The 26,634-nt window shown below is 37.6% G+C and overlaps 1 protein-coding gene across 1 annotated transcript; it reads right to left on the reverse strand.

The window, feature by feature from the left end:
• Positions 1–5,811: 5,811 nt before the first annotated feature.
• On the reverse strand, positions 5,812–25,798 carry LOC111580360 (prohibitin-2-like). Its single transcript, XM_023288079.3, has 10 exons — positions 25,713–25,798; positions 24,282–24,411; positions 20,733–20,817; positions 19,382–19,461; positions 17,421–17,605; positions 15,717–15,846; positions 13,498–13,601; positions 12,358–12,435; positions 7,302–7,378; positions 5,812–6,152 (listed from the first exon to the last, which is right to left on the reverse strand). Exons 1-10 carry the CDS (start codon positions 25,731–25,733, stop codon positions 6,137–6,139), a joined length of 906 nt encoding a protein of 301 aa, XP_023143847.2. The 5' UTR covers positions 25,734–25,798; the 3' UTR covers positions 5,812–6,136.
• Positions 25,799–26,634: the final 836 nt, after the last annotated feature.

A 26,634-nucleotide genomic window follows, 5' to 3' on the forward strand; every position in this document is an offset into this window, starting at 1 on the left:
AAATCAGTTGCTTAGTTGAAGTGGTTCATGAGCTTCGTCTTTTATGAATAAGTTCTAATGTAAAAATAATTTAAGTCGCGACTGATTGGCTGTTTTGTGGCTGATAACAGTAAACACAAACGAGTAGTTATAACTATTGACTGAAACTAGTTTTTAAAGACTTCTCCTAATTTTTCTTTCATAGAAGGACATTTTGTGTGTTTCTTCTTCTTCGGCTGGCAAACAGTTGAGTTTGTTTCCAGCTTCTTCTGCTGTTCATTACAGAGATTTAGCGCCACCTTCTGACGACGCCTCAATCATTGGATCCAAAGCATCTGATGGACAGAAACCTAATTACAGCCTCCAGCTTATTTTTTTCAAAAGTCTTTGTGCCATTTCAAAAATTTGCTTCAAATTCACTCAACAATTGCATAGAAACACAACTTAAGACTCTAAAACGCAAGATGGAAATTCAAACCGTCTTAGACTAAAATGAGTACAAAGATGAAGCCAGCGAGTTTCTATTTCTATTGAAACAAAATGAGGTGAAAAATCTGCAGGGGTTTTTACAAACAAGCAGCGTTAATAAAGTCTGTCAGCACTGAGCAAACAGCTCTGCATTAAAATACTGTATATTATAATTATAGCTGGAGTTTGAATTCAGATAATCTTCATCTCTAAGCTTCTCACTAGCTCTGAGTTGAAAAAGATCCTTTACATCAATATATCTTTCTTTTGTTCCACCATTCCTCTAAAATGTCCAATATTTTCTAATCGTGACTTTCTGTCTTGCTCTCTAAAACCATTTGTGACATCAGAAGCTGCAGTTATTTCAGAGAAAACTCATCGCCTCGTGTATGTAGAGAGCAGCACAGCCTTTTATAAATCAGACCGATGGCATGTTTGCATGAATATTCATGACCTGTCATGTATGCTGAATTCAGAGTGAGGAAACGGTCTGTACGTCACATTTACATGCAAGAAATCAGTGAAGGTGACCCCACGTTCTGCAATAACTCTCATGTAACAGCAATTATACTTTATACTGATGACGGCCATCACTCGGTCATATATTAATACAACAACGCGCAGCTATGAGGCTGTTAGTCCTGAACCTGCACACTGATGAAGCCCACTGGTTTCTATTTATGTTAATGTCTGCTCCGCTACGTTCACCTGATGGCTCTAATTTCCAGCTGCTTTTCAGATTAAGATTTCACATAAAACAAGCTGATGATGCGCTTATAAAATAAAACGCATCGATTCAGCTTCAACCAGCTGCTCCCAACCTTGTGAATGTGATTTTGCACTTTGGGCTTCTTGTCACGTTGCGGACGTCTACGAGTCGTCAGCAGTTTCACCAAATGGTCACTTCCCTTCTAAACTCCTCACGTGGTTTCATTTCAGGCACAGAAAGCCGAAACTCATGGAAAAGCAAATATCTAAGAGAAATACCCCAAATATCGCCCCTACACATTCATCCAGTGACCTTTCAGACCCACTGCACCTGATACAGTAAAAGCTGCTGCAGCCAACATCAGAGTTCAGATTCATCCTGTTTGGAAACAACAGATTTCAGCGGTCAATGATGCAACACTTAGTGGAACGGTGTAGCCTCAAGGGTTAAAGGTGAAGATGACTTTTTTTCAAACTGTACAAAAGGACACCAAACTTGTTAAAGGTCTGTGCTCTCAGACTTCCCTTCCAGTTGATGAGTTGGTGCTTATTTTGGTGCAAACATTCATAATCCCCAGAAGCTGAATCCTGTCAATCTTTTCCCAACTTCTTTAAATTCTACATTGAGGTCAACATCAACAAGAACAATTACACAGATTACAAAGAAACTAACCCTAACCCTTAAATCATCGACTCTCTCACCACCTATTGGATGGATTATGATGACATTTAATAAAGATATTCGAGGTGAAAACTGATAAACTCGCTGCACACAGCCCAAATCTTCACGCATTCACTGAAATATCTCAACATCTAAGTCAACTTTTAATACTGTTGATACGTTTGACAGGATTCTGCAGAAAAACTACACAAGAAGTCGATGGATTGGTACTAAAATTGTTGCACACATTCATAGTTCTCAGAGGTTGAATTCGAACAACTTGGTCACTGTCCAACTTTCTAGAGCGCCACCATGACGCTAACATTTTATTACAATACCTCAACAATAATTGGCAGGATTATGATAAAATTTACAACAAAAGTTCATGGTACCCAGATGATGAACCCAGATCCTCTAACCACAACATGCTGCAGGTCAGCACTCTGGTGACAGGTTTGGTTGATGGATTGCTACTAAATTCATAATCCCCGGAAGCTGAATCCTAATAATCTTTTCCCAGCATCTTTAAATTCTACATTGAGATCAACATCATCAAGAACAATTACATAGATGACAAAGGAACTAACTCTAACCCTGAAATCATCGACTCTCTCACCAACTATTGGATGGATTGTAATAACGTACTACAGATATTCATAGTCCTGATGTTCTCACTGCTCTTTGATAATCATCTGAGTTTTCCTGTAGCGCCACCATCAGGCCCAAATTTTAACATATTCATTGAAATATCTCAACATCTAAGTCAAGTTTTCATTCTCTTGGTACGTTTCTTGACAGGATTCTGCAAAAAACTAGACTAGTAGTCGATGGATTGGTACTGCATTTGGTGTGAACATTCATAGTCCTCAGAAGTTGAACCCTAACAACTGTGATCATCCTCTGACATCCTCTAGTGCCATCGTGAGGTTGACATGCTTACATTCTACTGAAAAACTACAAAAACAATTGCAGGAATAATAATGAAACTTACAACAAATGTTCAGAGTACCCAGAGGATAAATTACAATCACTGAATCCCTCAAACCATAACGTTTTGAATGAACTCTGTCGCCACCTATTGGATGGATTGTGATGATATCTGCAGCAGATATTCAAGACTTTAAAGGGATAAACATTACATTTCGATAATCCTGTTTTCCTCTAGCGCCACCTGCAGCCCCAAATCTCCACCTATTCATTGAAAAATTTCAACATCTATATTTAATTTTTTGTCCTGTTAGTCTGATTTTGCACAAACTACCTTTGCAGACCGAGGAACTGGGACAAACTCTGGTGCAAGCATTCATGGTCTTCTGAAGTTTAATCATAGCAACTTTGATCACACTCCAATTTCCTCTAGTGCCATCATGAGGTTGATACTCCTGTGAAATATTTTAAACACCTCAACAACAACTGAAGGGATTACAATGAAACTTATGTTCATTATTATTATTATCAAGTTGTTTTGGGTTTTCTAAACTATTTAAAGAAATTTTATTCACACATTCTTGTTCCTTTCAGGATGAACTGGAATAACTTTTGCTGCTGCTAGCCAATAAATATGCTAACAGGCTAAACTAACACAGGAAATGTTGCCTTTGTCAGCATGTTAGCAACAAGACAAACATTTAAATTCATTTTACTACTTCTGGACATCTTACAAGCTAAATAAGTACTTAATCGTTCCAAAATGGATCAGGATTAGTCAAAAGTGGAGATGATGGATGTTTTTAATAGTGTCAGTACACTCACTCAGTTTCTTAATAACACAAATATAATAAAGCTTTTCTGATATCAGCTAAATAATCTCATCTAGAATTGAAAGAATGTATTATTAAATACAGAACTGTGCATCATAGAACAAGAGAAGAACATTAAACCTCTGACCAGCTTTTGATACTTGACAATATCTGATTGGAGCCCGTTTCAGTCGCCACTAAAAAGGTGTTAAATGTTTGATAAGGTTTGTTTTCTTATGCAGTTTTTCCAGTTATGTAAATGCTTCCTGCCGTTCACATACAATCACATTGTCACATCTGCCAAATGTAACTTTCCTCTGATTCAGTATATTTTAAATTTGACTGTTTAAATGAAGGATTATCAGTAGCAGTAGAAAAGTCATGTAGCGGACTTTACAATTATATTTTAACATGAAATTTATTAGTGGGTCATTTAAAGTGTTATAAATCAGACATAATGTGAATAAAAAGATCCGTGTACGCCGATTTCGTCCATAAATGTCCAGATATTTATTTATTCTAAGTTCCATTAGACGTGGAGCCGAGGTGGATCCAGGGTCAGACAAACAGAGAACATTCAAGCTGTTCATTTACACTCAGCTGAGATAACAGTGAGTGTTTGGTAACTATACTGACATAAATCCTGGCTGGCATTAAGGATCGTGACTCAACAATGTCTGAGGCTTTGCTCCATGAAAACGCTTATTGAAGGGTTACAAAACCCCAAAGCTGCAGCGAGTCCCTGCAGCTCTGACCTGCTGAGCAAACTCACAATGTCCTGTAGACGCAAAACCACCGATTGATACTCCCCTGTGCCGAATCAAACGGCGTGAAAATGTACGAGTGCAGTTATTCTGCTGTTCCCTGCAGTCTCAGAGCAACCTACTTATTGGTGGTCCAGTTTTGTGATCAGAATGGTGAATGTGGAGCAGGTTAAAGGAGCAGTTCAACCTTGTGAGCAACGCATTTGTCTCTTTCACTCTATTCAAGCTGTTTAAATGACACATGTCAAGACAATGAAGTATATTTTAGCATCAAACTTTAGCAACGATGTTCGGCAACGCTAGACCAGAGTTTGTTTACTGGGATCTCTGATCAGCTTCCAGCCATTTTTTGCCAAATATTTCATTCTTTTATTGATGCCTTTGAATGTTGTGTCCAAAAGGGTGATTTTAGATGCGAAGGTTTGTGCCGCTTTAGAACATTGGACACGTGATTGATGTAAAAACAGATGAAAGACGAGGAATTTCCAAACATTGCACCTGATTGGACGAACGCCTCATTCGGAGGAAATTAAACAAAACTATGAGGAAAACTAAACGTCCAACATCCTCTGGCTTCTAGGTGAAAGTCCCAACTAGAACCTCCTTTAGAGCCTCTTCTAGCTGGAAACACTCGTTTATCAACAATTTGGATACCAGCAACTCCGACAGAACCGCAGTATTTGACGCCCTGGGATTGAGAACAGGTTGTGTGATCTCAAACATTGGCTGCACCTAATTGGACGGACGTGAACGCAGTGGCTCGCTTGGAAACTTTCATTTTTATTACAAGAACGGTTAATTTTTAGAAACGTTTGAGGACAGAAGTAGGAAAACTGTCTTCATTTTAGACCACCAATGGTTTATGGCTTGTCAGGAGTTACCAGACGCCGCTGATTTGCGTAAAGTAGCCGAGACTTTAAATTTATATTAAATTGAAGTCAGCAACGCAACACCTCGTCTCTCAAAATGCAGCGGTAACACATAACATCGCACTGCCATTAACAGAGACAACAAAGCATCACTCGTTTGCAGCTTCTGAATTACAACTTCCTTGATTGTTCTGGTTCATGAAAATATCCAGTACATACTGTTGCATTGTCTGGACCTGCTTTCCATCACATCTCAACGCACTGGGTAACCTTTAGTCCAATAGTCTTATAAAAATCCTCAGAAACAGACTTCATGAGTTGGTACTTTTCAGGCAACAAGAAGCTTGCCTTGTTAAATGTGGTTAATGTTAAGAATGGGTATATTTTAGCCCAAATCAAGACGTGCTCCTCAAGTTAACCCAACAAGGAGTGAAAACAATACAAAGCTAAGAGAACAAATAATGGTCCAACACCTCAGTCTTCTAAAGTCTGGTAAAATCACTTTAACCTCCATATGGAGCCTCTTCTAACTGGAAAAACTCCCACATATCTATTAGCTATTTGGGCAGAACTGCAGTATCTGACGCCCTGGGAATGAGAACGGGTTGTGTGATCTCAGGACGTGATACACAAACGGTAGTTTATTGAGACATGAGACGGGCAAGTTGTAATGATTAACAAAAAGTGAGTTACATGTTCTTCTGTGACGTCTGTAGACGAAGCTAACCCAAAAGCTTCATGTATTTAACTGTAAACGCCCAGAGATGGGGACAAAACTTCAAACATTCTATTTTAATATCGCCGATGAAGCAGCTCCAGCGGCTGCTGATGGATAAATTAAAGTCAGTTCTGGCGGCCCGTAAACGTGACTGTCGGACAGATAAACCTGGTACAATGAGCTGGAAGGAAGTGAAGGAATGACGACAAACCAGCAGGGAGGCGACTTCTTTACTTCAATGTCAAACTGAAAGAAAAAACAGAAACTCTAAATTACAACACTGTGACTACAGAACATCTGCATTCAGCTCAATTAATGATCAAACATAGCAACAGGAAATACGAGCTTTCATTATTTTATCACTTTTATTGATGAACAGGGGTTTGAGCACAGCATGAATATTTCATTATGGTGTGCAAAATGACTTATTTCAGTCGTACTTTTGCTATTCTAGAATTATTTCAGCTCACTATTTTCATTTTTAGTTTTTACCAACTTATCATATTTATGTCCTTTAACTATTTGTTTAGGCACTGCATGTGTTCTCATATTATTGCATTTTTATCTGAGCAATAACCAGAACAAGAACTTCCTTCAGGTTTAGTTTAAGAAGAAGATTCAATTAAACGAATCCAGATTTAACTCTGGGCTCAGAGAGAATAGCAGCAGCTTTGATTTTAGCATACAAAAGCTAAATCGTGGAAGAAAAGTTTCTGATGCTTCCAATAAAGAAGAAATGTTGTATTAAGAGGAAAAATTAGAGTCTGAAAAAACTAAATTCAGTAGCTAGGCAAACATCATCACCAGGTTTAAAACAGTTTCTGGGTCTTAAAAATGGTTTCAATTAGTTTTTTGTTGTTTTAAGGTTTGAGGGTTTACTTGTGAATGTTCTTCATCTTTCAACTACAATAATCCTGAATGCACCAGCTTATTATTATTATCGGTGTAGAGTATTTACACCTTTTATTAGTCTTTTTTAAAGGTACCAGCACTGTTTGTTTAGTTTTTTCGTCTTGCACCTTAACTTTGGTTCCTCTTCTGCAGGATTATCTCGTTTTTCTTATTTATCCTAACTTTTCTCAACTTAAATGTAACATCTACGTCTGAAACACTCACTGCGATTCGTAAAAAAATTCTCTTTGCTGCTCTGTGATTTGGGTTTTAAACGTACAACTGTTTACTAAGAATTCTGGTTCCTTTGTATGATTATTTGGTCGCCAACACTGGCTGTAATTATCACTCATACATTAAAAACGGGATTAAGTCCAGCCTAGACCTGACATTCAGACCGAATCCTGCCTTCAGATGTGTTTCTGATTTGCAGTTCTTGCTGCTCGTGTTAAACTTCCACCTTGTGTTCATTAAAAAGACGTGGTCAAACCCGGCGTGACTCACTTGAAGTTGCTGCTGTCCTGCAGGTTCAGCACCAGGCTGTCAGCGTTCAGGTACACTTTGTTTTGGGATTGCGCCACCTGTAGGTTAAAACACAGAGGCGGGTGAGCGCAGCAGAGAAAACACAGGTGGAAAGCGTGTCGGCATGCAGGCCGGACCGAGCACAATGGGCACATTGTCCGGGCGTCAACACTGAGCCGATTGACGGCGGAGCGAGAGCCGCTGAGGCCTGCTGGACGTCCACGCAGGAAACAGCGCCTGCTGGGGATGACGTGCTGCAGGGTGACAGCGTTACACTGAGCCACGAGGTCACAGCGTCATAAACACAGCCTGTTAAAGCAGGAATGTACTCAGTGATGCACACAAACACACTCATTCATTCAGTTTCTCATCTCAATAGCAACAATAACCAGAGGATTAGTCGCAACTGATTCATTTAGAGATTCAGTGGCTTCACACGAGGAAGCAGCTTCACGCCTCGTGTTAGTGTTAGGTTTGATCTCAGGCTCATGTTTATGGAGGTCAAAGTGTGTTTGGAGACGTTACAACCCTCTGAACTCCAAGTCCTGCACCTCTACGGAAACACAACAACCATGAATAGAAGCAGAGAGAACTCAGAACGTCAAGAAAAAATTTATTTCTATTTCTTTTATAAAAGCCTGAGAATCTACATGTTTTCCAGGTTTTACCAACACTGGGGACACATAGAGGCTCCACATGCTGAAAAACATTTTACTATTCAGAGGAAATATCAAACCTTTAAAGTTTTCCTCAAGTGATGCTACTCAGGAATCATTTCATGACAAATTAAAGCGATTGGATGTTTTGGAAAGAAGACAAAATCTGAAGAAAGGTTCAAATGTTCCCAACTGAAGCTTCCATGAAGAACAAACTGTACAACCCTTTGTGCTCAGACAGAAAAACAAAATGATTAAAGAGTTAACCCTTTTTTCTTCATTTTTTTTCTCATTTTTCACTGCAACATAAAGTCCTGCAGCTCTACAGAAACAGAACAACCATGAAGGAGGAGAGAGAACTCAGAAAGTAAAGAAAATTAGGAGGTTAATTTCATTGATTAATATATTTTTAAAAACCGACAAAACCTGCTGTCAACATTTTTCCAGGTGCCCACAGGTGTTACCAACACTGGAAAAGAAACTCTTGTTAACATACATAATGTGCACTACTGCTCAAAAGTATGGGGTCACCCAGATAATTCCATGTTTTCCATGAAAACTCCCACTTTTATTCATGTGCTAACATAACTGCACAAGGGTTTTCTAATCATCAATGAGCCTTTCAACACCATTAGCTAACACAATGTAGCATTAGAACACAGGAGTGATGGTTGCTGGAAATGTTCCTCTGTACCCCTATGGAGAGATTCCATTAAAAATCAGCTGTTTACAGCTAGAATGATCATTTACCACATTAACAATGTCTACACTGGATTTATCATTCTTTTAATGTTATCCTCATTGAAAAAAAAAAGTTTTTTCTTTCAAATTAAGGACATTTCTAAGTGACCCTAAACTTCTGAACAGTAGTTTATATATTTACCTGCTTACATTTTGACACGTCTTGTCTGTGTTCTGTGGAAACACTGCCTGCAGTTCAGCCGAAAATTCTGAATTTTTGTCACAACACTGTTGGTCACAGCTGAGACACAAAAAGCTTCGTGGTTGAGTCGAGGGACGCAGAATTTTTAGTTTTTTTACAGAATCCTGTTTGAGGAAGTGGTTTATTTTTGGTAAATTTTCAATGAGACATGCAGAATTAGTTGATTTTGGTTAAAAGTCTTAATTTTAAGCTCAGATTTTGTTCATATCCCAGACAAAAGCACACATGATATGTTCAAGCACGGTATAAAATCTGGAAATATGATGATTATTTCTGTTTTTACAGCTTTTTACTGTGATAAATACTATCAATTTGATGCATTTAAAAAAAAAAAAAAGACCAGAAAACTGCCATGAAACTATTATACATCATCATTGTTTCCCACTTTCACTGAATAGATTATTTAAAATCTGGGGATTCTTTCTGATTTTGCACTTTCTGGATAATAAATGGAGTAATATGGGCAATCATTTTTTAAATATAGAGGGTGAATGTGCAAAATAACAACCACCTTTACCAAAAACTTAGAAAGGACATTCATTCTCTGGACAAATAATGTCAACTTTAACACTTTTTCCAGCAGATTTAGCTTTTAGAATATTTCACTACATCTTATCTACCTAATGAGACCATTTTCAAAGTCTTGTTTTCCAGATCTTTCATCATTTGATATGATACCTGCACATATTTACATTAATCTTCATATCAAGGACAAACTATAAATAATATAATACAAGAAATGAACTGAGAAGAAGGACTTAGAATTTAGACAGAGTCAGTTGAGTTTAATGAAGGTAGTTTCCTTTAAGACTAGTAAGGAATGAACTAGGCCTTAACTATTATTATTATTGTCATAATTATTATTGATAATTGACTTGTGTTGTTCCTAAACATCTTCCTAACAGCCCTTGAACTAATCATCTGTGAGGTACAGTTCAGTCTGGAGAATTTCATACTAGCTTGTAATTTAAAAATCAGCCAAAAATAAACAATCTGCAGCAAAAACATTCTGTAAAAAACAAAAAACTCTACATTCCTCGTTGAAATCATGAAACTATTAGTGACTCGGCTGTGAAGAACGAACTCATAAGAAAAATTCAGGGACTTTTCAGCTGAACTACAGGCAGTGTCCACAGAGCAGAGAGAAGACGAGTACTAAAGCAAATCAAAATGAATGTTGGTAAAGATTTATGGGGCTCCCAGTGCTGCTAACACATTATATGTTGAATGCATTGTTTGCTAATCCGAGTAATTTTAAATATTTATTTTATGTGTATTCATTTTTGATGTCATTCAGAGATTTCTGAGTTCTTCTTCATGATTGTTCTGTTTCTGTAGAGCTGCAGGGCTTTAGATTGTAGAGAAAAATCAACAAACAGTGAAGAAAAATGTGACAGGAGCAAAACACAAACAAAAAAAAATGACCTGGAATGAGGTTAACTTTATCTGAACCTCTCAGCACGCATCACTTTTGTCATATTTCCAAAACATCTAATCAAACATTGTGATTTATACGTTTGTTGTATTTGTAACTGTTGTGTATTTAGTTTTTTTTGTCTCATCAGTGGAGGTCTGAGGTCAGAGCAGAGGACAAGAGGAGGTTCAGGGGACCAATCCTTTGTTTCAAGCCTGAAATCTTTCCTCGGTTTCGTGTTCTTTTGGCGCCACCTAGCGGACGTCATCAAACACAGCAGCTTATCGCCGTCAGATTTACAAGTGCAACATACCAGGATTTTAATCTTAAACTTGAGGATTTTTAACAACTTTTAGTCATGTTGAACAGTCATTTAATAAAATCTTTTAATAAATACAGATTAGAGCAGTTCAAAGTATCTCACAGGTCAGCTGATAATAAGAAATGTAATTATCTAAATACTGAACTGAGATGCACCAGTTTATATAAAAATAAATAAATAAAGGCTTAAAATTCAAAGCTGAACTTCTAATGTGTATTTAGTACTTTTTAAGGGCTGAATTAAGGCAGTGTCTCTGGTAACCTATTGGCTGTACAGTGAACCATTAACATTTTAACCGTCCCAGTGACCTAATGTTGTGTTTTTGCTGCTTATTTAGTTTGTTCTTGTTTAACAAATCTCCAGATCAGGAGTTCGGCATCATCACAGCAGAAACAGAGCAGTTTCTAAGAAGTTTAAGGCTCATTTTGTACCAACAGCTTTCATTTCAATGAGCCGTTTGTTCCCTTCGTCCCAAAATAAAACAAAACATTCGAAAACATTCAAACACCAGCGCTGATTTGTAAACAGACTCATGGAAGAATCACAAGTTGTGTTTCCTACAAATCTGAACTGATTCACAAACGTTAGAAATCACTTTCTGTTAGTCAACAGTATCACTTCATGGAACAACAACAACAAACAAAAAAAAAGAACCTTCGGTCTCATTCATTTCTAATTATTCAGCTTTGCAGCAGAAGATAAAGAACTTCAGACTTCATCACCTGCAAACTAACATTAAAAATACACCAACTACTGAGACTTGCTGCTAGTTAATTAAGAAAAGAATCAGGAGCTTTTCTAAGAGCTGAAACAAAGCAGATCGACTTGCTTGAAGATGTTTCAGCTCCTTTTAACCGTCTGGTGAAGAGTCACAGGAACTAAATACCGTAAATACAATAAATTCCAGCAGTCATGTCAGAATTTCTCTAAACGCCGGGATGTCTTTAACCTGAAGGCAACAGAGTCTTTGACAACAAATCAGTAAAGGGTTGTAATGGGAACAAACCAATACGACAAAATGATTTCCAGAACTGACAGCAGAAAGGTGCAAAGAGACACAAGTTAAACACAAAAAACTACAAAATAAACTGAAAACTAAGAGGTAAACTAAATATCAAGATGCAAATCAAACAGCAAGAGGCCACAAAGAGGTGTGATATGTTGACAGAAAGGATAAACCAACGGCAGAAAGATGCAAATTTTACATCACACACCACAAAAAGATGCAAATTTAGCACAAGGCGACACAAAATAAACAGAAAGACGCATCATAAGACCACAAACAGATGGAAAACAACCACAAAGAGTCACAAATTAAACACAGAAAATCAAATTAAACACCAAGAGGCCCCAAATAATGCAACCACAAAGAGACTGCAATTGAAAGAGATGAAAAAAAGACGCAAAATACCCAGAAACAACCACAAAATGAGTGCAGAAAGATCCACCCAGAGACACGGTACAACTTTAATCTGCAGCTGCATGACTTGTAGCGTTGGACAGGTGCTGTTTGTGCTTATTGGTGCTCTTTTAAAGGGCAAATATGAGGCTGAGAGATGAGCTATCAGGCAGGTTTTGGACATTTCATCGCATTTTGTGCGTCAGAGCTGCACCTCTGCAACCAAACGTGTCAAAGATTCTTTTATCTGATCAGGTGCCTGACAAATGAAGAGAAACACGGCGCTCTAGTGGGCGTTTCTTACCGTCTTGGCGATGTTCTGCGCCGCCCGGATCTTCCTGAGTTTCAGGTAGCCTGGGTTCTTCGTCACGGCCTCGCCCAGCTGCCAAACACACAATCACAGTGTCAGTGTTTCACAGGAGAATACAGTTACAGCAGGCGTGTCGCTGCTCGGCCTCGACGTTTCTCAGGCGTGTTGACAGCCAGAGTAAATAATTGCTGCATATTTAGGTAAGTGTTTGTTCTGAGCCTCGCCACAGTTAAGAGGCGAGGCCGACGGAGAGTTCACGTCGGAACAAGAATTCATGTGATGGGAAGCTCTGGAGGCTGTTAAACCCTCTGAACTTCAATAACTCACATTTTCCATCATAATATAATAATAACATCATATATATTTACAGCATTTATCAGCCAGAAACTGTAAAAACACCAACAATCATCCTGACGGTCTTTGAACTACTCATCTGTGACGTGTTGTTCAGTTCAAAAAATATACCAACAATAAGCTGAAAATCGAGATATTTCATCAAAATCACTTATTTCTATGTGTCTCATTTAAAAATAACTCTTTTGCTTTAACTAGATTCTGTAAAAAAATAAAAATTCTTCACTCCGTGGCCAAACTATGGCAACAGTCCAAAATTCTGAGAGTTTTTGGCTGAACTGCAGGCAGTGTTTAAACCAAGCAGAGACAAGTGTGGAAACAAATACAAATATAATTAGCAAAATATCTATAATATGTAGAATATAGATAATTACATGTATATTTGACTTTATTTATAAGTATGTTTTGCTCAGTGTTGGTGGACATTTGGAATAAAGTTGATTTCTCTTTTGAAAATAATCAAAAAATGAATTTTTAAAAATGCATTATTATGCTTTAAGTGTCGCACAGAAAACAACATTTCTGAGTTCGCTTTCCTTCTTCATGCAGGACTTTATACTGCAGTAAAAAATGAACCCACAGTGAGTGAAAACTGCCAGAACCTGTTTGGAGCTCAGAGGGTTAAAGGCGGCTTTAGGTGTTGATTAGATTATTATAACCCAGTTACAACTTCCAAGAAACCGCAAGAATTTATCTCATTAGTTTGCTGCGTTCAAACAGACTCTGCAGATTCTGATCTAAAGAATCCTCTTTCACAGACTGAAAACCGGATCAGCTCACCATCTTGGCAGCCTGAGCTTCTCCTTCAGCCTGGATGATCTTCTGTCTCTGGTCCTGTTTGGCCTTTTCCACGTAAAACTGAGCTCGCTGCGCCTCCTGCTGGGCTGCAGAGGAACAAACACACAATGTAACAGTCAGCAGGAGTGTGGAAAATCTTTGACTCAGTAGAAGAGTTTTCAGGACTGATACACCGATTTTTAACACCACATCCAGACTGAGAACATTTTCGGAGACGAAACTACAAAATATTAAAACTAGGAGCGCCAGTGTGACTTCTAAATAAGACCTCCATGTTTTAAAATCCAATTATAATTGTCTATCATGTAAAACACCTAGATGGAGGAAGACCTTGTCAACGATCCAACTATTGAACTTTCCCAATAAACTATCTACAGTCAGGCCCTTTGACACTATTTTCAGCATTTTGGCTCTGTACATAATGAATGTGAAATGTGCTGTAAGTGCAGAAGTTCGCTTTAATTTGAGGGTAACATCCAAATCAGGTGAACGGTGGAGGAATTACAACTCATTTTATAGATGCCATCCACCTTTTTGAGGGACCAGAAGTAATTGCTCAGCTGTTCCATGGCCAGGATGGTTAATCCTTCATTATTTCATTTACAAAGAGCAGATAAAAGGTCTGGAGTATTTGGAATATGATTGACAATATGGACTGTTTTATTTCAGATCCATTATGGTGATGTACAGAGCCGAAATGCTGAGAATTGTGTCACTGTCCTAATATTTATGGACCTGACTGTATCCATCTGTTGCCAAAACCGATTAATCAGAATCATTTTTCAGAGTAAAGACATCTAAATTCTCTGATTGCACCTTCTTAAATGTGTTTATTTTCTCCATTCTGACAGTTAATTGAATATCTGTGGACTAAATAAGACATATGTCGCTGTTGGGAAACATCAATTTCTCATCATTTTTTTGACATTTTAAAGACCAAACAACTAAATGAGACAATAATTTAGAAAATGACCATGAACGTACTGGTTAGTTGGATTTTTTAAAGTTTCTTGTCTTTATAATAACACACAGTGGGGAATACTCGATGCAGGATCTCATCTACTTGTATCTGGTCCCTCAGTTTGGTGAATAAATATTCAACTGACTGATAATGATTGACTGTCCTCCTGTTCTACTACAGCCTCCTGATGAGGACAGTTCAGATGAGGCGATCTCATGTTAAAAAGGCAAAAACCGACTGATGATATGCAGGTCAACAGAGTTCACAGTCAAAAACTCACAAAGCAGCAACGTGATTAAGTTATAAACAGCTTAGATTAAAGTAATAGTTTGGTTTATGATTATTAGTCCAACTTATTTTATTTCTCAAGGCTCATTCTTACAATTAAAGGCTCGACATGAATTTAATTTAAGTCGATGTCTGCATGACGCCCAAAATTAAAATCAATGTTTGCTACAAATAAAGACACTAAGAGGTGCTTTTCCATCATTCACAGGTTTCTAATTCATGAATGAAAGAACTGTTGAATCAGTTGTTGCTGTTCTTTGGAGCTTTAAATTTTAGATGATCATTGATGAAAACAGCAGGAAGTTCTAAATTCTCCAGATATCCTGTCCTCTGTCCGTCCACTGTGGTCAACACACTTCAAGAACAATCACATTAAAACGGTGCCAGTAACGTGTTTTTGTGTCAATTTAACTGGTGCTCCTTAAAAGTGCTTCATTCAGCATCATCACTACTAATGGAAAAAGTTCATCTGGAGCCCTGGATTTGATTTCAAACCAGTCAAACAGATGGAATAAAGGACAGAATAAAACAATAATAAATAAAACATCTAATCATTACCTTAAAAAAAAGGTGGTTTGGTATTCATGTATCATCTTCTAATTATTAGGCGACAGTTCTTATGGCCTGCATTGGTTCATTTATTATCAGTAGTTATGTCATGGTTGCCGTTTCCTTTATTTGACTATTCAAAGACTTAATGCATTAACAAGACCTAGTTAAACACAAAAAAGAACCGTAATCAAACAGAGATATGCTAGAAGATACAGCAAACATTAATAAAAAGCACATTTTTCTATTTTTTTTAAGCCAAGGAAGCAAATGCTGCGTTTACAATCTTTAAATCAGTGGATATGTGTTTCCAGATTAAATAACCTGATAATTGAGACAATAACCAGCAGCTACAAGCAGCCTGATGCAGAAACCGTTGGTCTGGAGAACAAACTGGACTCACCGACTTGTTTGGCCTCTACAGCGGCCGTGTACTCGCGGCTGAAGCTGAGCTCGGTGATGGCCACGTCATCCAGGATGATGTTGAAGTCTTTGGCTCGCTCAAACAGCTCTCTGCGGATCAACAGGGAAACCTGCCGGGCAAAGACACGCAAAATCAAAGACATGAATGAGGCGAACGGGTGAAATAATGAAACCTTTAAGAATAAACAGGACAATTAAGATCAAAGACAAGGAGAGAAGACTAAAACAAGAGCAGCTGGAAGTAAAATAAAATTAAATTAAAGGATTTATTGCTGTTACGATAGAAACTAATCACGATTTTAATCTTGCTGTAGGTTATTCTAGATTGTAGGAGCAGTGAGTAAAACTGGATTTACTAAGTTCATAATCCAAACATTTAAGTGTGTATGATCAGAGCCCACAGAGGTAAAAAAAAAAAACGAGTAAGAACCTTATGAATAAACCAAATAAAGAGTCTACCTCAACACAGCTCACATTAATGTCATAATCATCATCAGAAATTAATCTTATTGCAGATGATAAACAGTGTCTGAGGGCTGAAGAGTCTCAGCTGATACATGAATGTAGAAAACGTTAAACTAATCCAACATTGATAGAACAACCAGTTTAAATAGAGTCCACTTCATCCACTCATTAGACCCAACCACAAATACTACAGTAAGAACGCTTCAGAAGCTGAACACAGATCAGAAGAAGCAAATCATTGACCTGAACAAACTAAAAGTCCCTCTGAGTCATTTCAAAGCAGCTACTGATCCCAAAATAAACTGTTTGTAGTCTAAAGTTCATGGTCCAGTTGTGTTACTGCCACCATCAGGAAGAAAACACAAACTACCACCTGCTGCTGAGAGACAACTGGTCAGAATGGTCAAGAGTCAACCAAGAATCATCCAAAAGCAGGTCTGAATGAATGAGAAGCTGCTGGAACACAGCTGTCAGTGTCCACAGGGTTTTACATCAACATGAGCTGAGAGGATCCATGAAGAAGAAGTTCTTCCTCTAGAAGCAGAACCTTAAAGCTCCACTCGAGTTGCTGCTGATCACATGGACAAGAAACAACCTTCTGGAGGAAAGTTCTGTGGTCAGATGGAACAAAAACTGAAGGTGAAGCCTTTAACCACAAGAACACCAAACCTACCATCAAGCATGGAGGTGGTAGTATCATGCTCTGGGGCTTTCTAGAAGAGCTTTGGACTGATTTCAGACTGTAAGTTGGACTGATTTTGGACTTTCTTGGGACTGGTTTATGTTTGGTTTCGGTCTTGGTTTTCCAGGTTCTGGATGTGATTTCAAGTTGGTTTAGATTTAGTTTTCTCTGGATCTTGTCCTGGTATCAGACTGTCTTGGACGGGTCTTGGACTTTTTTTCAGGTGGGGTTTGGTCCCGATACTGTACTGGTTTTTGACTTTCATAGGATTTGTTCCAGAATGTTTCTAAAACTAGTTTCAGTTTTGGTATATGATTGGTTTCAGACTGTATTCTGACTGTTTTGAACATTTTTTGGATTGATTTAGGTTTGATTTTGGTCCTGCTTTGAGAGCTTTTTAGGACTGATTTCAGACTTTTCTGAAACCTGCCATCAAGCATGGAAGTGGCAGTATTTGCTCGATAGAACTAGAGCTTCACATGAATAATGAAGAAGGATTTCCTCCACATTCTGCAGGAAAACGGTTGATGTTAGTACCTGTGCTCTCTGTGTGATGAGCTGCGAGGCGTTGAACTTCGCCACAACGCTCTTCAGAACCTCGTTGACGATGGACGGCAGGACACGCTCGTCGTAGTCTTGTCCCAGCTGCTGGTAGAGGGTGGGAAGGTTGGACGCCAGCGGCCGCGACAAAACTCTCAGTGTCAGATTCACCATCTGAAGATCTGAAGGACAGCAAGAGACAGAACCAGTTAGTCTGCTGACAACATGTAGCATCAGTCCAGCTAAGATAATCAGCAAGTATTTTAATAATCGATTGAAAAAGTCTCAAGTTTTCAGGGTTCACAAATATTCAGGTTTTCTAGTTTTCTTTTGTTTCTGAAACAAAAACTGTTTTTTGACATTTTTATTCAAGTTGATGGTTAAATCAAGTGAGGGGGTCAGAAGCAGAGTGGTCGAACCCACAAAAAAAAAATCAGAACTCAGTTTTATTTTGTAATATTTTATGGTCTAGATTTTAGTGACAGAGCGGTCTAACCCACAACCCAAATATAGCCTTACAATGGCACTTCCAGTGTCAGACCATTCTTGGAAACACAAAACTTTGAACCCATTTTTCTCTAAAAAGTACAGAAAGTGGGTCAGACCACTCTGCTTCCAAATCTTCAAGGAATAAAAACAAGACAGTCACAACCCAGAACTTAAGATGCTGATTTATCAACAATATTTATCAGTCTCATGTTGTAATGGCACTGGGATCTAAAGTTTTAATGTTTTAATGGGGACACTTTCATCACTGAGGTCCTGAATATAACTTTTTTTTTGTACACACTTTAATATTTATGTATAATGGGAGTTATGGTAGAAAAGCCCCACAAAATATACACACTAACAAAGCCAAGATTATCAAAAACATCCAACAACTTCAGATTTACCTTCTTTATTGTGAACCGTAAAGTGTCGACACACGACTGAGTTCTACTCTTGGATGGGACGGTCTGCTTTAGCCATCAGAAGGATCCGTCATTAATATACTTTCATATATGAGGCAATATGTGGACCACAGCCCACCTACATTTGTTCCTTAACTGCACAGAAAAGTGCTGATCTTTATTCTCTCCGTTCACAAGATCATTTGTTGCTTTTGTTCTATATGGCCGTCCTGAACAGGGTAAAAAGGCTTTTGTTTACTCTGCACCTCTTGCACGGAAGATGTTGCAGAAAGACTGGAAACTGAGTTAATCTCACTGAAGCTTTTAAATCCAAACTGCGAGTTCTTGAGGCCTACTCCTGAACATGCACTTGTGTTTTGTATTTTCTGCTGCCTGTCTCGGCCAGGATTCCCTTCAAAAAGAGGTTCTTAATCTCAGTGGGACGTCTCCTGGTTAAATAAAGGTTAATAAGCAAAGAAAATAAAGTTCCTTTCACTGATGAGCTCCAGCCAAATATCTGACAGTGTCTTGAAAAAACACAAAACAAAAACATCAATATTATTCACAGCAGCGCCCCCTCCTGTTCTTTACAGAGACTTCAAACACAGTCCAACAAAACCTAAACCTCATCCATCATGTTTGTAGCATTTTTAAGAGCTTAGACAAACAAGCTTAGCGAGATAAGTCACAGACAAACAAAAAAGTCATGAATTTAGATCCGAAAGAAAAATTCCCTGATAAGTACCATTCCTCTTGCAGGTTGTCTGTGTGGTGAAAATATCATTTGGTTTTTACATTTTTCAGTTGTTTGGTCTAAAAACTCCGATGGGTGTCTAAAAATTAAAGGTGACTTCTTCAAATGTCTTGTTTTGTCCAAGCAACAGTCAAAAACCAAACAACATTCAGTCAACTGGTAGAGAAAATGTCCACGTTCGGAAGAAAAATCCTGAGAATTTTCGCTGAACGACAGACATATGATCAAACTGAACCACAAAACCAAAAGATTCCTTCATTCAAACTGAAATTGGGCATTTTTGGGTTTTTTTCTGGCAGGTAGAAGTTTCTGACCTTTGCTTCCGGTGAGAGAGGAGATCTTTCTGGGTCGGGCTCGGATGTCGTAGATGATGGGATACTGGAACCACGGTATCCTGCAGACAGCAACATGTTTAGAGTTTCTCTTGCATTAATACACTTCATTGAGTCAGTGGAGATGCAGCGTCCACATGAGAATCAATAGAACGACTACAATCTAAAAACAGCAGACAAAACCAGAAAAACAGCATCCACTCTATAAATCAGTTCTGCAAAATAGTATGAACAATTAAAAAGATAAAAAATCCTCCTGTCAGGATGGAAAACGTTATTTTTCCTTTCAAAAAACAGATGATTTTACCCGTTTTCCGAGGCCATAAGCCACGTTTCTTTTTCTGTTCACACTGTGAACTCTCAAAAGTGTAAAAAAATCAAAAAAAGAAAACCAAAAATTTCTTACAAAGATTACTTAGTGCATGTCCTCTTGGAATTTCTCACTCCTCATGATCATCAGGTCCAATTATTTTTACTATTATAAAGGTATAAACGTTAAAATAAAACAAAATTTCAAGCAGAAACCTCAAAAAACTGATCAAGACTATAAAATTAATGCTTTAAGGGCATCAAATATCAGATAAATTTGCTGCTTGTCAAATTGTAGGTTTAATTTTAAGATTTTAAGTAGAAAATTATTGCGTACTTTTTTCAAATTATGACATTTAAAGTCCAAGTTGTAACTTAACAAATGAATATTTTCCACTTTTTAAGCCAATACCGTGAGACACTAACGGAAATTTGTGACTAAATTCCAGACTCAAGAAGAGTCTTTAATTGAACTTAAAGAAGCTCAGAGTGAAAATTACATTATATGGTTTAATTTTAGGACTTTTAGGTCAAAATTAAGATGAAAATACAAGATAGTAAAGTTAAAATTTAAACTTTTCAAGTCAGAATTGGGAGATATTGTCTGTAGTAACTGACTCAACTCAACATTATAGACGAGTTTTGAGATTTGTGACGTGTTTCAGCATTATGATTTAAAAATAAAAAAAGAGAAAAAGTTAAGCCTTTTAAAGTCATGTTGCTTAAAGTCAAAGTAAATGTTTTCCCCACAGGACGTTAATAATAGCTGAAGTTCGTCACCTCCAGCTGTTTAGAACCATTTCCTCTGACTACATTAAACATCTGCAGCATCAGGATCCATATGAACTGAGCTCATTTATGCACTGAGAAACAGCAAGAACTTCGTTAGTTTGTTATAAATGATCCCCGACATGGAGACGGGATGGACTCACACCGTGAGGAACGTTAATAGACGTAGTGATGAAGCAGCAACGTTCCTGACATCACGTCTAAGAAGAGAGCTGATTGGTCGATGGGATCCTACCTGAAGTGGAGACCTTCTGCGAGCACCGTGTCCATCTGCATCCCTCCAATCCTGTTGAAGATGATCGCTCTCTGACCTCCTTCAACTGCAGATGAGATGACATTTCATGGAAAAAAATGGGATTTTTAAAACCCAAACCTGCCAACTGGATGAGTTTAAATAATAATAAATATGAATAAATTATACGCTACTGTTCAAACATTTGGGGTCACTTAGAAAAGTCCTTATTTTTGAAATGAAAGTATTTCTTTTTAATGATAACATTAAACAAGAAAAGCACTCAGAGAGCACAGTACTCTGCCAAGGCTGCTCAGTTGTATCATTTCTGACGGATGAAAACTTCAATAAAAAAATGACCTTTCTCTGAGCACAGGCGTGTGTTCTGTATGTGTACGTTATGTATGGATACCAAATCACGTGATCTAAATATGCAGCAGGCAGCAGGAATTGATGGGACTCAGAAACACCCCACAATTTAATCAGTTATTCCTTGGATCATTTATGACAGATCAGTCCTGATAAGTCCTCAGTGGTGGATTTGTAGTAGGATCACAGTCATGTGATCATCAGCAGGCAGCTGATGTAGTGTTCACTGGTTGTCATGGTTACAGTGACACTGTACTGCTATCATGCAGAAATCTTTAACAAATCTGTGGATATAGACTATAAGCTGCATCACTGACAGAATCCAATCACTTGGTCCTTGAGTCATTTCTGAGCTTCCCTGAAAATTCCATCCAAATCTGTTAATTTGTTTTTGAGTAAAGTTGCTAACAGACAGACAGACAGACAGACAGACAGACAGACAGACAGACAGACAGACAGACAGACAGACAGACAGACAGACAGACAGACAGACAGACAGACAGACAGACAGACAGACAGACAGACAGACGTACGCCAATTGTCACATAACTCCACCGTTCCTTGGTGGAGTAATTACTCATAAATACAGTCTAGACATTGTTAATGTGGTAAATGACTATTGTAGCTGGAAACAGCTGATTTTTAATGGAATATCTCCATAGAGGTACAGAGGAACATTTCCAGCAACCATCACTCCTGTGTTCTAATGCTACATTGTGTTAGCTAATGGTGTTGAAAGGCTAATTGATGATTAGAAAACCCTTGTGCAGTTATGTTAGCACATGGATAAAAGTGTGAGTTTTCATGGAGAACATGGAATTGTCTGTGTGACCACAAACTTTTGAATGGTAGTGTAAATTATTTCACTACTAGCCATAATATTTAATATATTATTTAGGATCCATCAGTTTTAATACTGTTGTTTCTCTGAATATATTAGACCATTAGTTTAGTTTTTCTACATAATTAATAACACTGAAGGGTCTCAGGCTTAATATGCATCATAGCCATGTTTTATGTCATTTATTTTAAGTTTGAATCCTTATTATACAAATGACTCAGGTAAAATCACACCGTTAACAACATGAAAGGCTTTTAACTCCAACAGCTGTTCTTTTGAATCTACTGTATATTTAATAAAAAAAACAAAACAAAACATTGACTAGACTGTTTTAATTACTTCATGTTGCATGCTGGGGATCGTATTTATCTAATCTGACATTTGATTCTGCTTTAAATGGATTTCACACCAAATCCTGACTTCCAAGGAGTGATATTTGGGGCAATAAGGACTTAATAAATCACATTGAAGCTACCACACTGGTATTACTGTTATAAAACAGTCTTTATCAGATCAGGAGAAATGTATTTTAAAAATGTAGATAGAAACATTGGCCCTTAATATCTCTAAAAACTGACAAAAGTGTTCACTGTCTACAAGCTTTAATTTCCCCGTTAACACAACTTTAGCAGTAAAACAAACAGTTCCTTTGGCCACATGGGGGCAGTAATGAGTCACTGATGCATTTACTTTATAGAAAACAACTGTACTCACTGGGGTAGTTCCGCTGCAACAAATGTCCTTTTTTAGAGGAAAATTCGTTACAAACAGATGTTTAATATCTGATGCAGTCATGCTCATTAAGTTCAGTCAGCTGGTGTCCAGAAAGCTCTCGAGGTTTTCATTCTAAAACTCTGAACTTCTGCTACGTTTGTGTTCAGCGCCCAGATTAGAGTTTTAGGACCTTAAACTAGAGAATTTAGGAAACGCTACTGACCCTGTTTTATTTTGAAAGCTTCAGGGTCACATTTCAGTTTGGAGGGACAGAAACAGATGAGAGATTTCCACTGAAGGGTCATGTAATTTGTGTTTTCATGCAGATAATACTTTGGATTTTGTTAGTTTAATTCAATTCGAAAATACTTGAGATCACTTGTAGCCTCGACACTTGTTGACAAAGCAGAAGACGGTCGACACAATAACATTAAACTCTGTGAAAATGAAGCTTTTTCAGACATTTCTCATGTCGTGCTACATTCTTTAGTCTCTGACACCTTCTTTAAAAGAGATGTAAAAACAGCAGCTTTCTTCTCTACTTTAACTGGTTAAACAGTTTTCATTGAGCAAACAGTTTCCGCATCGACAGTGTGATGCATTCAAGGACGACAAATTAACAGAAACGCATCATGTTACAACTTTTTCTGCAGCTTGATACAAGAAGATTTCTCATTTTTCTCCACTAATCTGCAGCGGAACATAATTCATTCTGATTCCAGGGTTCTTGGATTCGCTTAGCTTTTTGTTTTTAGCTTTATTTAAACCTCTGAACCCCCTGAACAAAATCACCAGCAGGTATAAAAACAGGCAGAATTGTCAGACGTTCAATTTTCCAACAGTCTTTGAACTATTCAATTAAGTTGATACAGCAGCTGGGATATTCAATAAAGGGGTAAACAATAAGACAATACAGAATATTGGGGTATAAAGTAAAGGTAAAATAAAATAAGCAGAATCTACAGGAGTGACAGAAAGAGCAAATGACAAAAGAAGGTTACAGATATAATCAATGACGATTAGAATGTAAAGTTTTGTTTTGGAAAAACAATCAAACCAAAGTTAAAAATCAGGATATTTCATCAAAATCACTTCTATTCTATACGTGTATTTACAAATCTGCTTAAATTAAACAGTTTGATCTAAGCAGATTCTGTAAAAAAAATGTGAAATTCTCTGCTGCAATTAACAGTCAAGTGACAAAAAAATAAATAAAATTAAAAAAATCAAAGAGTCTCTGTTGAACTTCAGGCTGTTTTAGAAAGCAGATTTGTACATTAGCAGGAATGCAGCACATCAAATATTTAAGATAAAATATAAAGTTAAAATAGTCAGTGTCGGTTTGTTGTCCAGTGTCATGCAATTCCTGTTCTTTATCAGGTACTGAATATCTGCCTGCTTAAAATTGGTCACTGCGTACAAGTTTTTATTTATATTTTTTCAGTTTTACTACAAGACAAAGAAGCTTATACTGTAATCACCATTTGTCATTGTAAAGATGGTGTGTTATTTGAATAAAGTGCAAAACGTGACAAACTTTCCAAAAACCAGCAGCATTGTTTTCTGATGTGTTGGTGGTGTGTTTGATCCAGATGTGCAGAACACTAATATAAACAGCAGCAGCTTACCTGTGTACGTGGCTTCCTTCATGCCATAAGCCAGAGCTCCAGCGCCGATCAGCAGCTTCATGCCGAGTCCTGCACCTCGAGGTCCAGACGACATCCTCGCTGCGATCTGCCGCAGCTGCTGCAGAAAACCCTGCAACACAAATATCACGGCTCAGACCACCAAAAGACACACAATGTGCTGAATGTGGAGCGTAAATCCATAGTGTCCTTCATGGCTGATACTTTTAGACAGACATGACCTTCACCCAAGATGAAGAATGACACCTCCCAACGACTCTACAAGGACTGTGTCCAGCCACAACCACGTTCTGCACAGGACAGTCAAAACTTCCTCTAAAAAGCGACTATTTTAATAATCCACAGCACACAAGCAAAATAACACAAACCTGCACACAAGTGTTCATTTGCCTTTAATTCATGAGCTCTACACGAAAATTCGGCTAACATAAAACCCACAAAGCAAAGCTCGTTCAACAGAATATCGACTGTCTTCATTGGGTTGCTACTAGTGTTTTTGTATGTTAAGGATTCACTGCTTGTGTAAGATTAGTGGCTTCAGGCGTAACTGCCCTCACAACTGATGCTGTTAAGTGAGAGACACATATGCCGGATTAAAGAGAGGATTCTGGAAAATTCTGCTCAGTTTCGGTGAATGAATTTATAATGCATGTGCGGTTGTGAATAAGCGAAGATGTGTTAATTGTACGATTTTCAAATGGAACCTGGCGTCTATGCGCAACTCCCTGCAAGACTTCTAACATGCTGGCATATTAACATACAGGTGGACACAGATGATGAATATTTGTTATTAATTTATGGTTTCTAACCTTACATACGGCTAACATTAACCTCACGTAGCGGGGTTAATTTAACAGAATATTAGCGTTTTTAATAATACATTTCTTATGCTAACGGTGGCTTGCTTGTGTAACATCTTTGGCTTCAGGCCCATCTGTCCGCACATCTGATGCTGCTCAGGGTAAAACACACTCGCCGAATTAAAGAGGAGAGTCTATAAATTTATACTAATATTAATGGAATAGATTCACAACACGTGTAAGTCTGTAAAATGGCGAGAATATGTTAAATTGTACGTTTTTTTAAACGGAACCTGGTGGCTCTGCGCAGCTCACTTGAACATTCCCGGTAGACTGTTATCAAAATGTCCACATGTCGACATTAATTATCCTTAACGAAGCCACAGCTGTAACTTCTGTCTCATTATTAATCTTTAAAGCAGCTGCATGTAACTTAGCTGACATTACTGTGACAGAAAGCTAGCTTACATCAGACTCACGTGTCTAACTTTTAATAAATGTCACGCAGCGCAGAACCACAGAGCCGTGAACAGCCGAACCGAACCGAACCGAACACACGAGCTGTCAGAAAACATCCAGTTAAAGCAGAATTTATAAAAACAAACACACTCACGCCGGGGTCTTTATTCGCCATGCTCGTCTCTGCTGCAAAACCAAGTGAAGAAGAGAGCCAAGGTCACGGGTGATGACGTATTTCCGTGAGCGACAGGGCAACATGGGAAATGTAGGATCTGGTGGCTGTGTTTCATTATGTCATGTTTGCGTTTAAAATCCAACAATTTCTTGATATTTTAGCTGTGTAAATGATAAAATATGGTAAAAAAAAAAAAAAAAAAAAAATAATGCAAGAATGCTTAAAAATGTGAAATATGAATTTCAATTTCTTATTTCATATAGTAGAAGATAAATAAATGAAAACGAAAAAAAGTTAAAAATCTGGCAGCAACGGAGACAGAACAAATATGTTAAAAAGTGGCATAAAACTGCAAAAACAGTGGAAATAACAGCAAATATCTGTAAAATAATCATAATTTAGCTGATGTAAATATAGTGAAACAGTTTAATTTTAGGGTCACAGGTTGTAAAAGATATGTTGTGGACAATATGTACAGTTTTAATCTTGTTTTTAACAGCTACTACATGAATAAATACTATTTGTGCGATTTTACTAAATATAATTGGTAAATTAACATAACAGGGAACATCAGTTCAAATTATTTATTTATTATTTAGCATTTTTCAATCCTTCATTTACAAATGTTTTCTTACAAACAAAAGATGACAGTTTTGACGATTTAAATACTGAATTAAAACATTTCTTCTCTTCCTTCTCCACATGTAAACAAACACAGTGTTGGAAACTCAAATTCATAAGACTGTATGGAAAAGATTGCATGTACTGTTTTCAAATTATGATATTTAAAGTCCAATTTGTGAGATAAAGAGTTCATATTTTTCTCTTTTTAAGCCGATACCGTACTAGCTGAAATTTGTGATTAAATTCCAAAGACAAAAAGGTTCAAATTCTAATTTAT

This window comes from Amphiprion ocellaris, chromosome 10 (genome assembly GCF_022539595.1).
Source record: "Amphiprion ocellaris isolate individual 3 ecotype Okinawa chromosome 10, ASM2253959v1, whole genome shotgun sequence".
Classification (NCBI taxonomy): domain Eukaryota; kingdom Metazoa; phylum Chordata; class Actinopteri; family Pomacentridae; genus Amphiprion; species Amphiprion ocellaris.

Coding starts and splice junctions, on each gene's coding strand:
- LOC111580360 (XM_023288079.3), bottom strand. CDS start 25,733: ATGGCGAATAAAGACCCCGGC. Junction 13,602..15,716: donor TGTAGAGGCCAAACAAGTCG/GTGAGTCCAGTT, acceptor GTTCCTCTGCAG/CCCAGCAGGAGGCGCAGCGA. Junction 12,436..13,497: donor AAGCTCAGGCTGCCAAGATG/GTGAGCTGATCC, acceptor TGTGTTTGGCAG/CTGGGCGAGGCCGTGACGAA.